General features: G+C 41.3%; 1 protein-coding gene across 19 annotated transcripts in view; it reads right to left on the bottom strand.

Annotated features, from left to right (window-relative positions):
- unc80 (unc-80 homolog (C. elegans)) overlaps positions 1 to 21,832 on the bottom strand; it is a 73,404-nt gene that overhangs the window by 41,641 nt on the left and 9,931 nt on the right. For 12 of the 19 annotated variants that reach the window (XM_085449615.1, XM_085449607.1, XM_085449609.1 and 9 more), the window contains exons 8-18: positions 13,273 to 13,546; positions 13,035 to 13,169; positions 12,736 to 12,952; positions 11,612 to 11,752; positions 8,771 to 9,039; positions 8,176 to 8,511; positions 7,945 to 8,076; positions 6,816 to 6,963; positions 3,657 to 3,707; positions 3,065 to 3,282; positions 146 to 309 (exon numbers count right to left, since the gene is read on the bottom strand). In XM_085449615.1, the coding sequence (XP_085305741.1) occupies positions 146 to 309; positions 3,065 to 3,282; positions 3,657 to 3,707; positions 6,816 to 6,963; positions 7,945 to 8,076; positions 8,176 to 8,511; positions 8,771 to 9,039; positions 11,612 to 11,752; positions 12,736 to 12,952; positions 13,035 to 13,169; positions 13,273 to 13,546 (2,085 nt within the window). The remainder of the gene's footprint in view (positions 1 to 145; positions 310 to 3,064; positions 3,283 to 3,656; positions 3,708 to 6,815; positions 6,964 to 7,944; positions 8,077 to 8,175; positions 8,512 to 8,770; positions 9,040 to 11,611; positions 11,753 to 12,735; positions 12,953 to 13,034; positions 13,170 to 13,272; positions 13,547 to 21,832) is intronic. The other 7 variants (XM_085449625.1, XM_085449621.1, XM_085449623.1 and 4 more) reach the window with 2 other exon arrangements.

Below are 21,832 nucleotides of genomic sequence, written 5' to 3'. Positions count from 1 at the left end.
ACAAAAAAGTCAAGCAGTGATGAGAAGCAGAGCTCTGTTACCTTTACAAGGTGATGGGCTTTAAATTTGACAGTAATGACTGCAGCAAGACATTTATTTTTCACCGTGAAGTCACATTAAGACCGTTTCTAGCCATTGAGTGTACCTCCTGGGACCGGGCTGTTTGGTCTCCTCCTTCTCATCAGGTTTCTTGGTGGCGGTGACCTTCTCCGCGCTGTCCAGGAGCGCGCTCAGTGCCACCCTGCGGAACACGTTTCCGTGGGCCTCTTTAATGAACTGGACCAGCTGGCGGATGTCACAGTACAGACCCTGGGAAAGGACAGAGTGAGACAAACAAAGTGAGAGCAAAAGAATGTGTGAAAGAGAAAAGAGAGAATCAGCAGCCAGTGTGAACAGTATGTAATTTTGAGCAAATGTGCGGGAGCAGGCTTGTGTTTTTGTCAAGCCACCAGCTCCAGCTTGTGAGTGGGTGGCCTCTGATTTCGTGCCATAACAAAGCCTGCCTCGAAAAGTGTGTCATCCTCCGCCAACGTACACCACTCACGCCAGCCTAAAGGCTCTGCAAGCACCGCAGAGAGGCCGAGGTACTTCAATGCTTTCAGACGCATCCAAATACACTTATCAAGGGTGCATTGGATATTTGATAACAGATTCTGAGTATTGTGGTGATTTTTAGACCTTAATATGGATATAAAAGTGTGAAAGAAATATTGTTTTTAGTTGAATTCAGCACAAATTTAAGCAACTTACGTATATTCCTTAAGACACTTACTGTGGACCTGATTTTAACTAAGTTAAACACAATCTAAGCTGTCATAAATGTCACTTTATCTGCAATTTCACTTTTAAGACAACTGTATATTGTTTAATTAGACATTAGGTTTAAAAAGAATTGCACTCCATATGCAGTTTTACTAAAGAGCATCTGAAAATTACATGAATTATATGAAAAAAGTAGTTTATAGCTATAATTTGCACGCTAACATTACTTTAATTCAAAACATTTCAGCTCTAGCCTACAGATTAGTGTGCTGTGATCATGTTAGTCACTTCCTGCTTTATTATGTTCATCAGTTAGGAGACAAAAAGAGACAGAAGCTTTCTCTTTGCCACCCTTTCTGACTGCCGGCCCTAATCAACCCCAATTAGTTTCAGCTGTGATTTGTGGTCCAGTCATTTCCCTCTACATATATAGTCTCTTGCTCTTTCAGTTTGTCAGATTGTGCTTATCATCTTTTTTTGTATTTAGATTTTTGCTTTTTTGAACCATCATACTTGTGCTATCTGATTCTTTTCCGTATGCGACTCAGTTTGAAGTGCCTGTGTAGCTGATGGATGCTAAACAAATCAGCTCATCTTGACTTGACCTTGGCCTGAAAGAAGATATATAGCTATTATGAAACACTCTTAAGGGGAACAGCAGATATCGTGTCAGACATAAAAAGGGGAAAAAACTGTCACACAGAAACTCTGTGTTTTTAAACTCTGCTGATGCATAAAACCTCTGTACAAAAGACAGAAAATGGTGCGGAAAAACTAAACTGCATGTTTAATATAGTCTGGTGCGAGCTCCCTTCAAAATTTTCTAAAAAAGAAAAGTAAAACATGTGCAAACATACATGGAAATACAAAACATAAGGCAAAAACTGAGTTTTTACAATTCTAATAAGCTTGAAAGTCAATATTTGGTGTGACCATCTTTATTCTCAGCACAGTCTGAACTCTCTTTCTTGTCATTTCTTTAAGTCGTCTTCAGGAATAGTTCTCCAGGCTTCTTGAAGGACTTTCAAAGCTCTTCTTTGGATATTTCTGCCTTTTGTTCTGTTCTCTGTCAAGGTAATCTGATCAAAATCTGGTGGTACTTTTCTGTGTTCATAATTCATCAATTTTGACAAGTTCTCCAACACCACTGACTGAAATGCAGCTCAAACCTTAACAGAATCTCCATTTCTCATGAGGCTTCAGTGAACAGTAGCTGATTAGCTGAAGGTCCAGGTGCATCTCTCCGGCACTGTGTCAGGTGACCTTCAGATCCTGTTTAACTGCTGTAGATAGTTTTGTAGGCCTGATATTTCTTCTTTTGTCCTCCGTTTGTCCAGTTTCCTCAAATTTTGTAAGGAAACACTACACACCATCCTGAGAAGTTTTCAGCTGGTAGCTCTTTGTAAATCACTTTGTTGGTACACAAATACTGTTACAGGCATACAATAGTATTTTATGCCTGTTGAACTGTGATCTCTTTTGCATTTTTCATAGGTTCTACTAAAGCAATGGGAACAAATGATGCATTTTTGTGAGAGGGTGCTAGTAAAAAAGTGCCTACAGATATAATTTAATATTGGTTCTTTGCTAAGTTTTCTGTCAAGAACTGGACTGAAAATGAGTGAAAAAGACAACACATTCTCATCCCAAAATGTAACATACGTCGCCATGTGACAAATCTTCAGTATGTTATGCGTTCGGAAACATGAGAACCGTTTGGAAGGAATCTACACATGTACATTTATTTTACTTTCTCATCATTAATTGCTTTGGAAAAAACAATCTAATATGATTAAGATTGTGGTTAAAGTTAGGGATAAGGTTATGTTTATGGTTAGGATTAAGGTTAGGGTTAGAGCTGGAATACACAGCTGGAACATGTATTACTGCTGGGAGCGTCTATTGGATTTCATCCACAATCCGGCGCGTATCATAGGGACGCGGAAGGTTACCTCTTGCGTTCCTATGGGACGCCTCAGGATGTGACAAATCGTCAGTATGTTATGCGTTGGGAAGGAGAATGGTCTGGAAAAAGAAGCCAATGTCTAAAGAAAAAGTTGGAAAGACCTTTCTTGGAAGTAAAATATAAAGAAATGAGGGGTGGCTCTTGATTTTTGCACAGACCTACATCTACAATACATGTTCTAGCAGACCAGAGAGCAGCTTAGATAGCATGTCTGATACAACGAATGAGATCAAGCGTCTTTATCTATAATAAAGCATTAATTTAACTAATGAATCTAATGCGGAGCACCAAAACAGCTGGAAGGCAACCAGGTAGACGATTTCACGCCCCACTCACCAGGTTCTCGGGGCTGTGCAGCTCATGTGTGGTTGAGGCGCAGCGGGTGATGAGGGACTTGAACATGCAGCCCACCACCACGGCCTCCATATTCTGGGCTACAGATTTGTTGTCTCCTGTGGCGAAGTTGTTTCCGAAGCCCGCCTTGTCTGGAAGCAGCAGGGAGGCAGGAGAGACCATGGATGACACAGCAGGTGGTTTAGTCATTGCTGACAGCACTGAGCATACAACAGTGAGCCCGTACAACAAGGAAGGAAGGAGAGGGGGCAAAGGAAAAGGGGGTTAATAAAGCATATGGGGGAGAAGCCAAACTGAAAAGGATTCTGAGTAGGGAGTAAGGAATACATGCAAGTGACTAAGGCCTGCTTTAAAAACATACAGTAGAGGGTTTAGTCTCTTGGTCCAGTTAGATTAATATATCAGCCAGATTAAACCAGAACTTTTAGAGTTGCAGGCGAGTTTGTCACTTTTCGGACAGAGTGAGGGGTGCAGCAATGAAAGCGGTGTCTAGGGAAGGGTCTGATCAGGTCAGTGTAGTCATCTTATTGCTTATATTATCAACTGTTATTGATTATTGATCATGTGTATCTACCGATGTTTCTTTTTTTCGCCCTCCTGGACCTCTCACCTGCACTGCCGTACTCTGCAAGAGAAAAGAGGCGGGGCACAAAGTTGATTGACATCAGGCCAGCACAGACATGTAAGGCGGTGTCAGAAAGGAAGTGGCACCCCACCTCCACGAGGAGGTGAACCCCCAAGATGCAAACACACACACTTAAAAAATAACACCCACCCACACACACACTGAAAACTAAACAAGGTGCTCATCGGTTCAGTAACTTGCCAATTGTCTCTTGTAGAAAAATCTTCAAATTCCAGTGCAAAACTGAATTGGCATGTAGGATGTGTCCTAATGCTCATCGATAAAAGCCACTGATTGAGCAGGAATGTAATGGGCAAAGCTCTGGATTGGCAAGTGTACAGAATGGATGAGCGTGTAAGGAAGGTAGGATTCAGCTCATTGAAGTGGATGAAGAAAAAGGAGGAGGATGGAAGCAGGAGGAGGAGGAGGACAACGAAGGAAAGCGACACGGACGAGCGGAGACAAGTGGAAGGAGGAAGGGGGAAAACACATATATAAACAGAGATAGCGCTGAAATGCAAAGTCGAAGTGCGGGGTGAGACAGTGGTAGGACAATTCAGCTTTGTCGACCACACTAGAGCTTTAAGTATTTACCTCTTTATGTGATATTATTTCATTTATATTGGCCTGTGCTGTAGCGTCCACACTAGACCTTTTAATGGGACAGATCTGAGTAAAATAAACCTGACAGACTTTGCTAGAGCATAAATATCTGCGCCATTAGGTTGAAACATTTACCGAACAGTTAACTTGGAAATCGATTAATCGTTTAAGCCTTTGATTTAAAAAATAAATAAACAAATTCGCTTGTGCATATACTGTTAAGATGAATATCTTGAGTCTTGAGTACTGTAATTCCCTCACACTGTAATTTTGCTGCAGGAATGACACATTTCCATATTAGCCTGTTGACAAGAGGCCAATGGGATTCTTCCATTAACTTTTTGAATTACTTTCGAAAAAAAGCTCTGTGGGAAATATAGGTGTATGATACTTAATGATTTCATTCAAAAGGATAAAGCTCCATAAAATTTTAATGGTTTTTGATTTTGGTTTCGCTGGTTTACAACTACAGTCATCTCAAAGCACATTTAGGGTAAAAATCATATTATATTAGAGAAAACCCAAATAATCAAACAGCCCTCTGTTTGCAGGACTTGGCAACAGCGGGAAGAAAGAAATCCCTTTTAACAGGAAAAGCCCTTCAACAGAATCAGGCTTAGGAAGGGGCTGAATGACTAATAAGGGAGTGAGGATTAATGCTAATGTTGCATGACTTTACAAAATCTCCCCTATATTCTTGTTTCTTTAGCTTGTTGGCAAATACCTAGCCTATGACACACTTATTTATAGTCCTGTGGAAAACTAACTATACCCTTACTGCTACCATAGGAATTAACAGGGTAACAGCCAGGTACTGCTAATCAGATGCACTTGAATAATTGATCATCAGCATCTCTATAAGAGGAGAAGTTGTCTCAGTTTGCTGCTCTGGAGCATCCAGGTGTGTTTTAACACAATGCCCCAATCTTCCCATGAAAGGTTGTCCAAGCAAAAACTGAAGAGCTACAACTCAGATTCTACAGGCCTCAGTTAGCATGTTAAATGTCAAAGTTCATGACAGTACAATTATAAAAAGACTGAATAAGTATGGCTTGTTTGTAAGGGCTGCCTTCTTCTCCCTAAAAAGAACATGGCAGCACAGTTTAGGTTTGCAGAGTTGCACTGGAAAAAAACCACAACACTTCTGAAAAAATGTCCTTGGGACAGATGAGACCAAAGTGGAGATGTTTAACCATAATGCACAAAACCAAACACAGCATATCAGCACAAACACCTTATACTGTAGCACATTAATGGAGGGGTGATGTTTGGGCTTGTTTTACAGCCACGGGACCTGGACACATTGCACTTATTGAATTGTCCATGAACTCCTCTGTATACCAAAGTATTCTAGAGTAAAATGTGGGGCCATCTGTCTGAAAGTCTGGATTAAACTAGGTCATGCAATAGGACAATGATCCCAAGCACAGCAGCAACTCTACAACATGACATGTGGTGGGACCTGAAGTGAGGTGTGCACAAATAAATGCCTGCAAACCTCAATTAACTGAAGCTACGTTGAAAAGAAGAGTCGACCAAAATTCCTCCATAGTGATAAGAAAGACTGGTGGGGTCATCCTTAAAACAATTACTTTACATTATTGTGTGTTTATTCTACAATTTATTTTAACAAGCTACTGAATGTTGGGGTGTTTTTAGTTTTCCAAAAATAATGACATACTGTAATTTGTCTTGTGTTCATCTCAGATTGTATTTACCTAATTAGAAGAACTGCTAAAGACCAGACCATTACTACTTATGTAAAGCTTCTATGTTAACCATAAACAGGTATCTTTCAGGCAGATGACGAAACCATAAGTGTAAAATGCTAACTCATTGTGTGGTGGTAAGACTCATTCCTGCAGCACTCTATTTCGATAACTTTAAGCTTATGTTCAGTTAAAATTCTTAATTTAGCCAATACTTTGGTTTAATTTGGTAGTAATCACCACCCAGGATGCTAACATGCTCACACATAAGCTGCTAGCATGCTGATGTTTAGAAGGGTAATGTTAGCATGTTCAGTATCTTCCTGCTAGCATGCAAGAAATATTGTTAATTAGCACATAGCTGATGGAAATGTTGATTAGTTGCTAGCAAATTAGCATGCGGACAATGAACTCAGCGGTGAACATGCTAACAAACTTCTGTTTAGGAAGTGCAAATGATATATTTTTCTGTTATTGTGAGCATGTTACCATTCAGACTTGTATTTAATTCAAAGCATTGATGTAGCTGTAAACTTGTCAACATTTGTATTTCCCTACATTTTGTGGACTTAACGATTAATCGATTAATTAAAAAAAAATAATGCTCAAATTAATTAACAATATTTTTACCCCTACCACACGATTTTTCAGCAACAATCCAATATACGCAATCAAAGCCAGTGTTGTTCATCCTGTTTCTGCATTTATTACCAGCATTTATGATATTTTTCTTTGTGACTGTCTGGTATCTGCATCCCTCTCGCGCACACACACAAACACACACCGCAGCACTTACTGTCAGTGATGGGCTCCATGCAGAAGCCCAGCAGTGCATGCAGGAAGTCGACTATGTTATTGAGGGAGTCTCTGTTGACGTACTCGCGCATAGTCAGGCGAAACTGAAGCTTGTCCAGCTTATACAGGTTGGTGAGGCAGTTCTGGGCCTGAAAGAAAGATTTTTAAAAAATTAACTTCAAGAGCAAAGTTTCTGGCTGCTGGACTTTTTTTTTTTTTTTTTAAATAAGTCAGCTAGCAATAAAGTGGCTTTCCTTTAAATTTAATTTACCATTGAAATTTTTATTTCCATCTTCAGTAGTTTATGCAGTTCTGAGAAAATGTATCTCCCCCCCTTCCGAGTAAGTACAAAATGCAATTTTTAAATTATGATTTAGTTCATTTAAAGGAAAAGTTCTTTAAACCTGCCTGGCCCTGTGTGAAAAACTAACTGAACAGCCTGTTTAAGCTCATGCCAAAGCATCTCATTCAAATTAAAGTCCAGACTTTCACTATGTCTCTCCAACACTTTCATTTTGTTTTTGTTTTTTTTGGTTGTTTCTAACCATTCAGAGGTGGTGTGTTTTGGATCATTGTTAGTTTGATCCCAGATATGCGGGACTCAAACCTTCCACAAAGTTCAGTTTTTGTGTAAATGTAAATGTGACAAATATGCAAACAAACAAACAAAAAACAAACAAAAATACTTTTAAACAGCACTTTTTGTCTCCACTGTATGAGTGGAGGTGGGTTCCAAAGTGGCTTGCAGATCCTAAACCAAGTTAAAATACCACCCTCTCTGAATTGATTTTTAGATCACTATCAGCTGAGTCATCTGTAGATGTGCACTGGCAGTGAGATTAGTTGAAGAGCCAGTATTTGCAGCTAGGGTTTTGTGGCCTGCCTGAACTAATGCTATGTTTGTTTTTAATGAAAAAACCAATTGATTAGAATTAAAAAGAAATTGCGGCTGTCTCTCACTGAAGTTAGAAACTCAGCCCAGTGCTCCAGCCAATGAGTTTCATTTTTATTAAACTTTTATTACACCGAAGGAGCAATTCAGTAAATAATTAATAGGTAATGAATCGATGTCACCATCTGAAACTGTGTTTATTTGCACACATTCAAAGAATTAGAGAATAGAGAGTAACCTGCATCCTCAGGCGATCTCCTGATAGTCCTCGATGGCCCTCACCACAGCCGTAAGCACAGCCCAGAGACTTGACTATCTTTATGAGCATTGTCAAAGCCAGGCGGTGGGGGCTGAGGCCACCAGCTTCTTCCTGTTCCCAGTGAAGAGAAGCAAGAAAACACACAAGTTGAGACATTCAGGCATCCTACACCTTTACAATCTCACTCTAAACAAACCTGTTCAAACACACCTTTTTATCGTCATCCTTATTATTTTTCACATCGTCCTTGCTCCCCTGCCCGCTCCCTCCACCACTTCCCCCTCCCCCTCCTCCTCCACCACCCCCTCCTCCACCTCCTCCAGCCCCTGCAATCGGCCCGCCTCCCTGGGCGACTCCTCCGAGGCCCTGAGCTGCCGCATCTTTGACGCGAGCCTCTTGGTTCTCCTTGTTATCTGGCTTGGACAACTTGCCCATCCCGGGCACCACGCCCAGCTGCAGCAGGCAGTCGATGATGTTGAGAGCCACGTCGCAGATCCTGGAACTGATATCGTGGCTGAGAATGGAGTAAAGAGCTCTCAGGATAGCCTAAATTGGAAGAAGGAAGGCAAAGAAAGGGTGACAAAATCAGAGAATTATTTAGTTTGACCAAGAAGGTCCCAATAACATAAGAGAAATAATTAAGGAAACTGTAAAGTGTCTGTGATGTTATGACTTAAAAAGGAAAGCATCAGAATCGAGTCTGCTTGGAGTCCCACTGGTGACATAATTGCTTATTAGAGCAGCCAAATAGGGCCATAACTTCTAATAGCTGTATTTGCCCCCAGGGTCCAATTAAATCACTCACTGTGAGGTCCAACATGCCGTTTTTCAGCACAAAGTTATTGGTGCCCTCGATGTTCTCGCCTTCCTCCAGACAGGAGTAGTTGATACAGGAGTCAGTGAGGCTGCGCGGCAGGTTGGCGCATGCCAGCGGCTCCACTGGGATTTCAGGTACAGCCACGGGGTTGCAGAGTTTCTTCATGTGCTCAGTGAAGAAGTCGGCGTAGCCCACGTTAAAGGACGCAACTGTTGTGTTGAACGCCGCCATGGTGATGGTGGAGATCTGAGATCGAACTTTAGACAACAGAAAATCATTTTTTATTGAGTACACGGTCCTGGTTAATAGTTTTTCTAACTCACAGATCCTCGAGATCGCCCTCTTGTTCCACTTAGGTAGCTCCATAGTGCTTTAGCTCAACTGTTTTGTGGATCTGATGAATGGCTGTGGTTTTTCCAGTGATGTACAGATGGGTAGATAGAGACCTTTCTTGTATTATTAGTTCGATGTTTATCTAACTATGTTATGTTCCAGGTACAAAGGTCTGGACTTTGACTGGGTCATTGCAGAACTTTGGTTGTTTTCTTTTTCAGTCATCGCTGCTTTGTTTGAGATCATTCTCCTGTTGCATGACCCAGTTGGAACCAATAACAGCAGTCAGACAGATAATTTGGTAGACCATGAAGACTCATTGACTGGAAGCTGACCAGGTCCATAAAACAAGCCCAAATCATGACCCCACCACCACTGTGCTGCCAGTTTGTATGAGGTGGTTGTCTTGATGTGTTGAGTTCCATTTTCTCCAACTGTGGTGCTTCATACTACAAATAAACAACTCCACTTTGGTCTCGTCTGTCCAAACCACATTGTTACAGAAGTCTTGTGGTTGGTTCAGATGCAACTTTGCAAACCTAAACTGTGCTGCCGTGTTTTTTGTTTGTTTGTATGTTTTTTAACAGAGAAGAGGCTTTCTCCTGGAAACCTCTCCAAACAAGCCACACTTATCAGTCTTTTTGGAACTGTACTGTCATAAATGTTAAGATTTAACATGTTAACTGATGTCGCTCTTGGGTATTTGCTCGAACGTCTGCTCCTATAAAGTTTGCATTGCTGCATTCTGTGATCACAAACCTGAATGTTCCAGAGCAGCAAAAGGATAATGGATGTACTTAGTTTTCCACATACCTTTGCATTTTGCTCATAAAGTTATTCTTTTGGGTTTAGCTTTAATAGCTTCACATAAGGCACAACAGCCAGAAGGTTGTACAGAGATGTACTTGAGAAGAAATGTGTGTGAAACCTGTTTTTTTTTTCTTTTTTTCACTTGGCACCATTTCACTTGCTGCATTCAAATTGTAAGAGATCAACACACACACAAAAAAAAAAAACCCTGGCACGCTCAGTTTGAGACTTTAATGATTAATTTAAGTGTTATTGTGTCTGATGTCACAGCACTCTGGCAAGGTCTTGGAAGCTTTTACACAGAAGCAATAGAAAGCATCCAAACTGTGAAGATCATTAACTGGGATCGGATGTGAACAGTTGAAAACTGGGAGGCTCGGGTGGGTGATTACACCCACCGGGTCAATGATACTGATTAGGTGAGGTGTCTCCTCAGCGCTCCGAGGACACTTAAAGACAATAACCATCCCAGACACAGCTTGTTCTCCCTGCTGCCATCTGGCAAGCGATTCAAAAGCAACAATGGAACAATGGTTAATGTTGAAGCCCATGTGTCAACGAAAAGAAACCATTTCATTCTCGTATTTGAGTTCAGTCACTTATTTATTCTTCTCATATTTACGGTTGAATCTCTACAGTCCTGCATGTGATATGTACTGAATACAAAAGTGTCCTTTCTGCAAATTTGACCCTTTTGACAGCTTCCTCACAAAATGAGCCTGATACTTTGGTACTTTTCATCCCGGCAGCACCTCATGTCAAATTCAGCTCCTTTCTCGCTAAACCCAAACAGAAAGCGTGTGGCAGAGTGTGAATCAGTTTAAAAGCCGGTGCTCTTATTTTGTGTGTAGTTTGTGTGTAAATTAGCATTGTCACAACAATATTGCTGTTATATAATCCTGCCCTATTTCTGCTTTGCTCAGCGAGCCTCAAAGGGAGCCGGCAGCATCTGTCCTCCCTTTATTGTAGCTGATGGACACTAATGTGATCAGCAGTGGATAATTTGTTTATTTCGCTTTACTTTCAAATAACGTGGATGTTTGTGGTTCCTCTTGCACTCTGCCAGCATCTCTAAGAACTCATTTTGATTTGACGTATGCCGGCTTTAATTTGTCTCATTTAAAACATCTGTGATCTATCTTTTATTGTTTTTTAACCATCTACCAACAAAAGAGAGAGTTTAAACTGTGTGAGTGACATCATCTATGTTCTGTTGATTTGTTAAGCCTAGGAAAGACAAATCAATACACTGGTCTACTCATTTTGCTCATTCCTAGCACCATATTTGAGACTCTAACAGAGCAGCTTTGCATGATTCATGCTTCAAAATAATCCGTCTTCACCTCAGGCTGGGCTTTGGTGCAGTCCCTCCTCTTTTAAGCCAACTTTCTTCTGATTGGCTGCTCTGAGATGACCATATTACGCATATTCTCTCTCAATGATGTCATGCAGATCCAAGAGTATTAAAAAACTGTCTAAAAACAAGGATTTAGAGCAGCTTTTAGCTCTTTTTTTTTTTTTTTTTGGAAACTGTGGCCTTCATTTCCGGTGTATATATGACAGGAAACCAGGAAAGTCATAATAGGTCCCCTTTAAGACTCCTTCAGGTTTTTTAACATCTAGAAATTTTACTTTTGGGCTTGCTTTAAATACCTGCTCAGGCCCATATTTAAACCATCTTCTTACCCTCCTTGACGGTGTTGTCACTGTGGCTGTTAGAGTGGTCGGGCATGTCTCTGAGCAGCGAGTGGTGGGAATGAGAGTGTTTGGCACTCAGGCTGTCTGCATCTGCAGCTGTGTCTGTGCTGCCCCGCCGTGTGAATTTGCCTGGAAAGAGATGCAACAAATGGACACGTTTTAGGTCGAAAGCACACAACCAAATAACACAACTAAACGTGGACATCAGATGGAGCTGAAAAGAAAAGCTTAACTTTAAGCTCAGCAAACATCAAAGCCCACAGAGACAGAGTGCATTTACGTCCTGCCTACCCCAGAGAGTCTGTCTCTGCGGCTTTGGTGTTTGTTGAGCTGAAAGTTAAACTTTTTTTTTTTACCCAGCTGTATCTGATGTCCATGGTTTCCATCCATCCTCCACAGTCACTAGATCTTGATCCAGTAGAGCCCCTCTGGCATGTCCAGCCTAGAAATCAGCAGCAATTGTGTGATGCTATCATGTCAATGTGGACTTAAAGTCTCTAATGAATATTTCCAGCACCTTGTTTAGTCTGTACCATGAAAACTTAAAGCAACCTCTTTTGCAAGGTAAACAGTGTCCAATGAGTGTATTTCAATGTATAAATATTTGAGACATAAAGTGCTAAAATAATTATCAATGGCCAGCTATGGGCATTTTCATAATTTCTTTTATTTTTTAAGAGTTTCTGCTCTAATTAGCAAACTATAGGAGCAACAATTTGACCCTCCAGCAGTCATGGGTTTCAAATTATGACATGTTGTAAGAAGTATCTCATACTTATACACTATGACACAGACTTGAATCTTTCTAGCAGCAGCTCAGGTTAAGTGGGTTCATAACAGCATGGTAAAAGAGGACAGTAGGTTTTTTTTCTTAATGGAAATAAGCCTTTAAAAAGTCACTAACGCTTGAAAATAATAAAAATAATAACTGCTTTTGTGCCTTGAGCGAATGTTAATCTCCACTATTCAGTGAGAGCTCATAAGGAATACCAGTGTCAATGAAGTGACCTAATTCACCAGCTGACAGCCAGATCCAGACTAAATCCTCTGACTCATGAAAGCTCGGTGGAGTGGAAGCAAGACTTCAAACTGGTGGCATCCAATCTCATTACCCATGATGGTGGCCTGCCAGCCTCCACGTTCCAGGGCCCGCCTGTCGTCACCCAGGCCAGAGAAGCTTCCGAAGGAGAAGGTGCTGCGGGTGGGAGAGACGTCCAGGTGGTCATCGTGCAGCAGGAAGGGAACCCCCATCCGACGCTGGCGCTTCTTCCCCGTGTGATGGAAGGGGATGGAGCCCTTTCTCTCGCGGTCCTCGCGGCGGTTCTTAAACTGAAGTGGAACAACAGGTCCTCTCAATCACATGAATCTGTATTTATTGTTTTAGCTTAAAACATAAAGGCCAGTCTCTGACCTTCTTGAAGATGTTCATGCCCAGGTCGGAAGACAAGTCAGGGACAGCCTGCCGACGAAGGTTAGTCAGGGAAACCCTTGCAAAGGTCTCTGTGCTCAGAGATTTCCCCTCTTCATTGCATTTTAAGCTCATATCCTGCGAAAAATAAGAGAAGGCAAAGGTCACGAACCAGCAGGAGCAACACGGACATCCTAAAGATGGCTTAGAGGCGACTATTAAAGCTGTTTCGATGAGTGACCTGAGTCTTGTGGGTGTTGACCAGTGAGGGTGTCGCAGCCACCATGGAGCTGCTGCGTGGCCGTGGCAGAGGTGCAACCAAGGGCTCTGGGGGACGTTCAGGCCTCTCCTCCAGGATCTGCCTGAGGCGCTGCAGGTAGTACATCAAGGCCCAGTGCACGCCCTCCTCCGTCCAGTGCGGCTGCAGCAGACAGCGCAGCACAGCCACATCAAAATAAGTGGCGTAACGTGCCCGCTGGGCCAACGATGCTGGCAAGCCGGCAGGAGCTGATGTTCTGAAAGAAGAGAGAGGAAATAAAGGAAGTTTCACAGGTTCAACCTTTAAGATGGTGAAGTTTAATTTTAAAAGACAGTACAGAAATTAATCACGCACAGATTAAATCAATCTATGAAAGGAGTTCACCTAGTACGTGAAGGTATGCAGAATAAATCGGGCCCTTGCGGGGAGTTCAACAAGCAAGAGGGCACAACCAACTGTGATTGTGAAAGCTAGAAGCTAAATGAAGATATGTGTGCATCAAAGAGTTAAGCCTGTATTCGCCGTTTGTTTCAGAGCATTTTAACATTCGGGCACAACATATCCACACTTCCGCATAACTGGATGGGTGCTACATTGTCAGATAGATTTTGTGGGACTAAGAAAGAGTTGCCTTTATTACATCCGCTGTAACTGCTCTGCTCTGTGAAACCTGCAACTCTGACATAGCTAGAGAGATGTAACAGGTGACATGTAACCTGATTGCTCAATTTTTATAAAGTAAGAACAGCTTCTGCTATATCTGTGGTCTAATTTACCTAATAGCTGATGGCTTTTAGACCACAGTTAGTTTTAAGAAAAAGTTTAGCTCCTTAAACAAAAGTTACCGGGTGTAACTGGGTAGCAAGCTGTTCTGTTTCTATCTGCAGCCGTTTATGTCTGACAGTATTCCTCTGTTTTGGGATCTCTGTGTCCAAAAAGCCAGAGGTGAGGATAGTAGCAACAAGACCCACATAGAGAGCATATGCCAGTGACAATCAACATTCCCTCTAATTTTTCATGTGTCTGAGTGACACACAAACTCCCTGAGCGGCCACTTGGACCACAATGAGCAACATTAGACGTGTGTACTTTGGTCACGCCAGCATCGAATCGAGTTATGCAAACAACAAAGTTTTTTGCAGCTGTTTACTTAAAAATGCAGCCAAGGCGGTTTTTTAAATAAACATTTCAAACTATTTACAGAACAATCAGCTGTTCTGCATCAAATTTGATGCCACACAACTTGTTTGTGCCACTCCAAAAAATTATTTCTGTCCACTATGAGATAAAGAAGAACAACAGCCTGATACCTGCAGGCCTGACAACAGGAGATGTATCACTCCTGTATCACCTGTAACATTCAGCAGTCGCCTCATTGTTCTGACACACACAACAAAACTATTGACTACACTACACACTAACGACACAAGATTTGCGCTAAACGTCGCAAATCTCTCACATCTCAAAACACCGCCGTCACTCCTAAAACTTCCCCCTTTCTAAACAACTAAATGCCATGTTGCCTTTTCATTTTTTGATTGGTCAACATGGTACATTTTTCCACCAACAGGAAAGGCTGGGAAATTTTTTGATTTTGTTTTTGCTCACATACGGAGAGCGCTTTCGAGCGCTTTCGAGCGTTCTCCTTATAAAACGCCATTTTTACCAAACATTACATATATGTTTGGTAAATATATATATATTTTTTTTTATCATAACTCTGGTTTTACGTGGCCTATCAACACAATTTAAAAACTGGTATAAAGTCAACACTTTTCCCGTCAATTCTTCCGTCAGTCCTGCTCACATCTCCAATGGTTGTACATGTTGTCATTAACGTGGCTTCACTCCACATCAGCCACGCTGCTTCGCTAGCTAAAACACCGGTGTTGGCACATAAGGACGCTGTCGTAGCCTGTCAACGACGTTGATTAGCTGCGTATATACGAATGTGAATCGCATCATTGGCTGGACTATGGGATACGGTGGCATCGTTCTAATCCCATACTGGAGCAGCCAGTCACTTACTGACTAACACTGCAAAACAGAATTGTTAAAGTATTGATTTTAATTTCAATTCAGGTTAGATTTTTTTCCTGTGCGCAGAGACCGTGCTAGCAGTGCGCAATTGCGCACGCCCGCAGTTTAGAGCAGGGCTCTAGAGTGCGACCAATTTGGTCGCAAATGCGGCCAAATTTTTCAGTGGTGCGACTAAAAAAAATATTTGGTTGCACCTGTGCGACCAACTGTTCGGGTAGCAAAAAGAAAAAAATAAAAATCTGCAACCTTCCCTGTGGTCAACAACAGACACACATTTTGCCCCTATCGTGGACTAAACCAATCAGAGATAGTCAGGGGTGGGACCTCTCTGATTGGTCGTGGTCCAGTTGAAAGTGCAGGTGGAAGTGGGAGGTGAGTAGCTTGAATAAAGCGATATCAATTCATTATATCCTGAATCGACTTTTAAATATAACTGTGTTTTGCCAGAAACGCCAGATTCTCCGATTAAAGCTCACAAAACCATTTCAACAACAACCAAACAGCAAATGAGAGCAGGTACACGGATTCCACACAAAGACGTAAACACAGAACGGACCGACGCATCAGAATCAACTTTGTCTTTCTCGGCTTTCTCACCCGACGGCCCGTAGACGGACACGCTGTCGGAGCTTAGCGGTTCTGATGCGTCCAGTCCGCGCTGTGTTTACGTCTTTTTGCGCTGATTCTGAGCTGCAGGTTTTGTCTCTCTCCAACCAAAATTCACCGAGCCAGCAGCAAAAGAAGCAGCAAACTGCGCTTCACATTTGACCAATGTCGTCATGAATTTTGCTGTTTTGCTTCCACGACTATTAAAATCACACTCCATGCACAGCTAGCTCTCTCTCTATCTCTGTACTTCAAGAACAGTTTCCCGTCTCCAATCTCTGTTTTCTGTATTATTCATTCGCTTATTACCCACCAGTCTACCGTTGTTTACAGCGCTGTGGCTGCTGTCTTTTTCTTTTTTTCACTTAAATGACCTCGGACAAGAAAGCCTGTTTTTTCTGTTATTCAATACTGAAGAAATGTAAACTTTATATGCAGAACATTGTAGAATATTTTTAAGGTTATCTGCTATAAAAAGCCAGACCAGGAAAATCTCCTTCATGTTTTTCTGTGTTTTATTCTCAGTTACTTTCACACAAAGGCATCTGGTATGGGCTCAAAATGTGGTCATAAATATTTTGTACTTGTAAAAAAGATTTGTGTGTGCATAAAAAAGATTTGTATGTGTAAAAAGAATTTGTGTGTGCGTAAAAAAGATTTGTATGTGTAAAAAGAATTTGTGTGTGCGTAAAAAAGATTTGTATGTGTAAAAAGAATTTGTGTGTGCGTAAAAAAGATTTGTGTGTGGACTTAGAAAAAAAAAACCTGCAAGTTACAAGTACGGATTTTTGACCCTATTTTTCTTCCCTTCATCTGATTGGTCAATGTCATGTCAATCACAAATGTAACAATCCAATCAGAGAACAGATGGGTTTGGCTGTCGAGGGGCGCTTTTTTTGAACTGCAGGTCCTTGAAGGGAATAAATGCCCTTTTACATGCCAACCCAGCGTTTTCCTTCATCACCACGAAGGAAAACAGTCTGTGGTCGTCCGAGTTTGGTGATTTTTGTGTCACAGGTCTACGTGTTTAATACAGGGACTTCCACAGCCTTTTCAACAGCGCTGCGGACCGCGGGGTGGGGGCGGGCAGTGTTTTGGAAATGACAGTCTTCATTACAAAGCTTTCTTCGTTATGAATTAGCATACATGTTTTTATTGAACATTTGAAGAACTAGCAAAAAAAACTAACTCTTGTAGAGGACATAAAGTCAGAGATAGAAAAGACAAGGAGAAGGTGCATCTAGTACAGGTAGAGCTGCTGCAAAAACCCACAGAGCCCAGCAGCCAGCATAACAAATTCTGGATCCTTTGCTTTTAGTTAGCAGTTAGCATTAGCAGCGTATCCTGCATCTGATGTGAAAGGACTTTTATGCTGCGCACTGTGACTCACAGCAATGGTCCTGGGTCAGCCCTGACTTTGTGTTAAACTAATCCTAAAGTAATAATGTTATTTCTAACCACTGATATACCACAACTTTATCCTTTCAACAGCTACTGAAAGTTAGGGGACCTAGCTGCTATCGGATATTTATATAGCGATCCTCCAGCTTCAAACGGTATCACCCTTCAAGGACCTGCAGTTCAAAACAGCGCCCCTCCGACAGCCAAACCCATCTGTTCTCTGATTGGATTGTTACATTTGTGATTGACATGACATTCACCAATCAGATGAAGGGAAGAAAAATAGGGTCAAAAATCAGTACTTGTAACTTGCAGGGTTTTTTTTTCTAAGTCCACACACAAATCTTTTTTACACATACAAATCTTTTTTACGCACACACAAATTCTTTTTACACATACAAATCTTTTTTACACACAAATCTTTTTTACACACAAATCTTTTTTACGCACACACAAATCTTTTTTACACATACAAATCTTTTTTACGCACACACAAATTCTTTTTACACATACAAATCTTTTTTACGCACACACAAATCTTTTTTACACATACAAATCTTTTTTACGCACACACAAATTCTTTTTACACATACAAATCTTTTTTACGCACACACAAATCTTTTTTACGTACACGCAAATCTTTTTTACACATACAAATCTTTTTTACGCACACACAAATCTTTTTTACACATACAAATCTTTTTTACAAGTACAAAATATTTATGACCACATTTTGAGCCCATACATCTGCTGTGATGTTCACAATTCTGAAGAAGTCAGTACTGATAAATGATCAGAATTATAATATTTCTGAATGTCTGAGGCTAAGTTGAATTGAATCGGGACTTTGAAAACCGGAATCAAATGGATTATAGAAATCAGTGATGATACCCAGCCCTAGTGAGCAGCCTAGGCACGACAGACGTGGATGTAGCTGTAATAGGAAAAGAACTATTGCTAACTTTTCTGTTAAGTTAAGGCCTGATCCTTCTGAAATTCATTCATTCATTCATTCATTCATTCATTCATGCCAGTGCTCTGACACGGTGTCATCAATCTTTGAATGCTGAAAAAGCACAGTGTATCCAGAAAAACACATTATATTATATAAATTATTATAAAATTTGTGTACACCTAACTTTTGTGCCGGTACGCCTAACTTTTTAAAGTTAGGCGTACCGGTACGCCCATGGCAAAAAGTTAGTCTAGAGCCCTGGTTTAGAGGGAACATTGGTGACAATATATGGTATATGACATTGATAGAGGTAAAAAAAAAAAAAAAAAGAAGAAGATGAAAAAGCATGTAAAGGAGGAGCAAGGCGTGGGGTTGGGTTGCAAAGCAGCTTGCAGAGGCAGCAGCAAAAAGTAAGCAGTCTGTAGCAGCTTAAATTGTGCAGCCTACATGAGATTTGCTGATTCGATACTTTGAAGGGTGTCAGTGGAGTCATAAAAGGATAAAATCAGATGATCTGTCAGGACTTTCAGCTCAATCGATATGTTGTTTCATGGACAACTGAACCAGCATGTTGGAGAAATGCATGATAAAGTTCCAGTTGTACTGGCTGACAAACCAACCAGTAGCAGACTGCTGAGGTTGTAGTTGAAGACCAGTTCATCACTTTCATGATGAACTGGTCTCTAAACACTGTGCAGCTGCTCTCAAAGCTGCAGTGAAACTGTAAACAGTGGGACACAAACTGGACACAGTAGACTGTTGCTAGCTGCAGTCCTGAGGCACAACATTTTCACATAAATGATGCTTCTGCATCAGATCTACAGCATAACCTACGCCATAACCAGAACCCAATTTTAACCGTATGTTGCAACCTTTTACATAAGCTGACCTGCACCGCCTGAGAAATGTACGCTGGGTTGACACATACCATAATGACTTGAATGGCTGGAAGGTTACAGTGTTGAAACAAACAGAGTTTCCAGTTACTGTGTGATGTAGATTTTCCCATAAAAGCCTAAATCAAGCTTTACTCTGAAGGCGAACCTTCTCTATTTCCGGTGGACTACACCTCAGCTAGTAGTCGATGAGAAAAACTGACCTCTGAACGTGAGGTCAAGGTCACTGGAATTTGAAGTCATTGAGATTTTTAGTAGATGCACCTATGGCATTAATTTGACAAAAATGTGATTTCCTTCTTGAATTATCACATTCACATCACATTACTTCAGCTTAAACTTGTTCTCAACGCAGACAAAACAAAGCTCATGTTGTTTTCTAAATCAAGAAAATGGGCCCAAACAATCCCATCAGTAACCACTCTTGAAGGTAATAAAATAGAGTTGGTTCACACCCATAAATATCTGGGAATCTTAATTGATGACTCGCTCACCTTCAAACCACATGTAGAGAATCATGTGAAAAATCTGAAGTTAAAACTGAGATTTTATTTTCAAAATAAGTTGTGTTTCTCTTTTAGTACAAAGAAGCGGCTTGTTGCTGCGACATTTTTGCCTGTGCTGGATTATGGAGATATTGTATATACAGTGGGGCAAAAAAGTATTTAGTCAGCCACCGATTGTGCAAGTTCCCCCACCTAAAATGATGACAGAGGTCAGTAATTTGCACCAGAGGTACACTTCAACTGTGAGAGACAGAATGTGAAAAAAAAATCCATGAATCCACATGATAGGATTTGTAAAGAATTTATTCGTAAATCAGGGTGGAAAATAAGTATTTGGTCAATAACAAAAATACAACTCAATACTTTGTAACATAACCTTTGTTGGCAATAACAGAGGTCAAACGTTTACTATAGGTCTTTACCAGGGGCCTGTTCTTCGTACGTCGCTTACTACATCCAAGATCAAATGACACATCCAAGACCAAACCATCGCGCTAACCGTGAGCTCGCTAATCCGGTTCCCCGAACACGCCTGCTGTTGACGATTAGTACAGCTGGACGCAGTAATGTGACATCACTGGGTGTCGTAAAAGGGGCTACGCATCGATAGTAGAAACATTGATCGGCAACCCGCTGATTGGTCGGCGAAAATGTCGAAGGGGCGTGCTCGGTATTTTCCGGCAGCAGAGCAAGAACTCATGAGTGAGGGATTTCAGGAGTTTCAGAGTTTAATTAAAACGCAAGAGAACACTGCAAAGGCTGCAGAAGCAAGGAGAGAGGGCTGGCAGAAAGTTGCTGACAAATCAAACTCGTAGGTAATTTAATAATAATACTAATAATAATGGATTGGGTTCATATAGCGCTTTCCAAGGCACCCAAAGCGCTGTACGATACCACTATTCATTCACTCCCACATTCACACACTGGTGGAGGCAGCTACGGTTGTAGCCAGGCTGCCATATCGCGCCATCGGCCCCTCTGGCCAACACCAGTAGGCGGTAGGGTAGATCTATCATATGACACTATATTGTCCAATATCATATGGCATTATATTATATTATAATATGTTATATTATATCCCCTTTCACATTAGAGCCACAACAGGACCCACAAGAACATGGGAACAAGTAAAAGTGGAATACAGGAGTATTCTACAGAATGGTAATATTTATCACTTAGATTGCTTTTCGTCTCTTGGCAAGGTAATACTGGCCTGTAATACTCTGTTAGTTTGTTCATAACAGCAACCAAGAAAAGGGCAGAGGAAAAAAAGACAGGTGGTGGTCCTGCACCCCCTCGTCAACAAGTTGGTTAAGTAAATAATACCCTCACGGGAATATCGATATCTCTCTATGAGCACACTGTCGCGCTGAGCTAAAGGATCCTGTCTGTCCCGCAATATACGCTGAATTCTGAGGACTCTCCTTATCAATCTTGCACCTTCCGCAATGGGTGGCTCGCGTATACGGACAGGACATGGCTGCGACAGGCTTCCCAAATCCACCTTCGCTTTTATAGCCGTGGTCTCTCATCTTGATTACACGAAGTAATTTACAATTACTACTCTGAAATATGAATTACATCTGTAATAATCACATACATGTAATAGAATGTTAATAGTTCATTTCCCTTTTTTAGGAAATGACCTGTATGTATCTGTGTGACATCAATAAAAGGATCAAGTGCTGCATTATCTTTAGTTACATTGATGTTATTTATTTATGGTGAAACAGTGGTAAAATATCGCTGTTGCTTTCGTATAAATGAAGCGGACATACCTGCGTGGCCGCGATCTAATCCTGTTTACATAAAGTAAACCTGCTCCCGAGCAGGTTTACGCTTACGGCTCTGTTGCTATGACAGCAAGTCCCGGATGAGCTTCGGGGAACCGAACGATCCGGGATCACGCGAAATCGTCAACAATCTAATCCAGCTAACTTACTTAGCGCAGTACGAAGAACAGGCCCCAGGTTTGCACACACAGTAGCTGGTATTTTGGCCCATTCCTCCGTGCAGATCTTCTCGAGAGCAGTGATGTTTTGGGGCTGTCGCCGAGCAACACAGACTTTCAACTCCCGCCACAGATTTTCTATGGGGTTGAGGTCTGGAGACTGGCTAGGCCACTCCAGGACTTTCAA

The sequence above is a fragment of the Copadichromis virginalis genome, linkage group LG23, assembly GCF_057382275.1.
Source record: "Copadichromis virginalis isolate Kocher_CV1m ecotype Utaka linkage group LG23, C_Virginalis_male_GT1.1, whole genome shotgun sequence".
In the NCBI taxonomy this organism is placed as follows: Eukaryota; Metazoa; Chordata; class Actinopteri; order Cichliformes; family Cichlidae; genus Copadichromis; species Copadichromis virginalis.
Note: the sequence above shows the minus strand (reverse complement) of the source record. Positions and strands in the feature narration are given on the sequence as shown.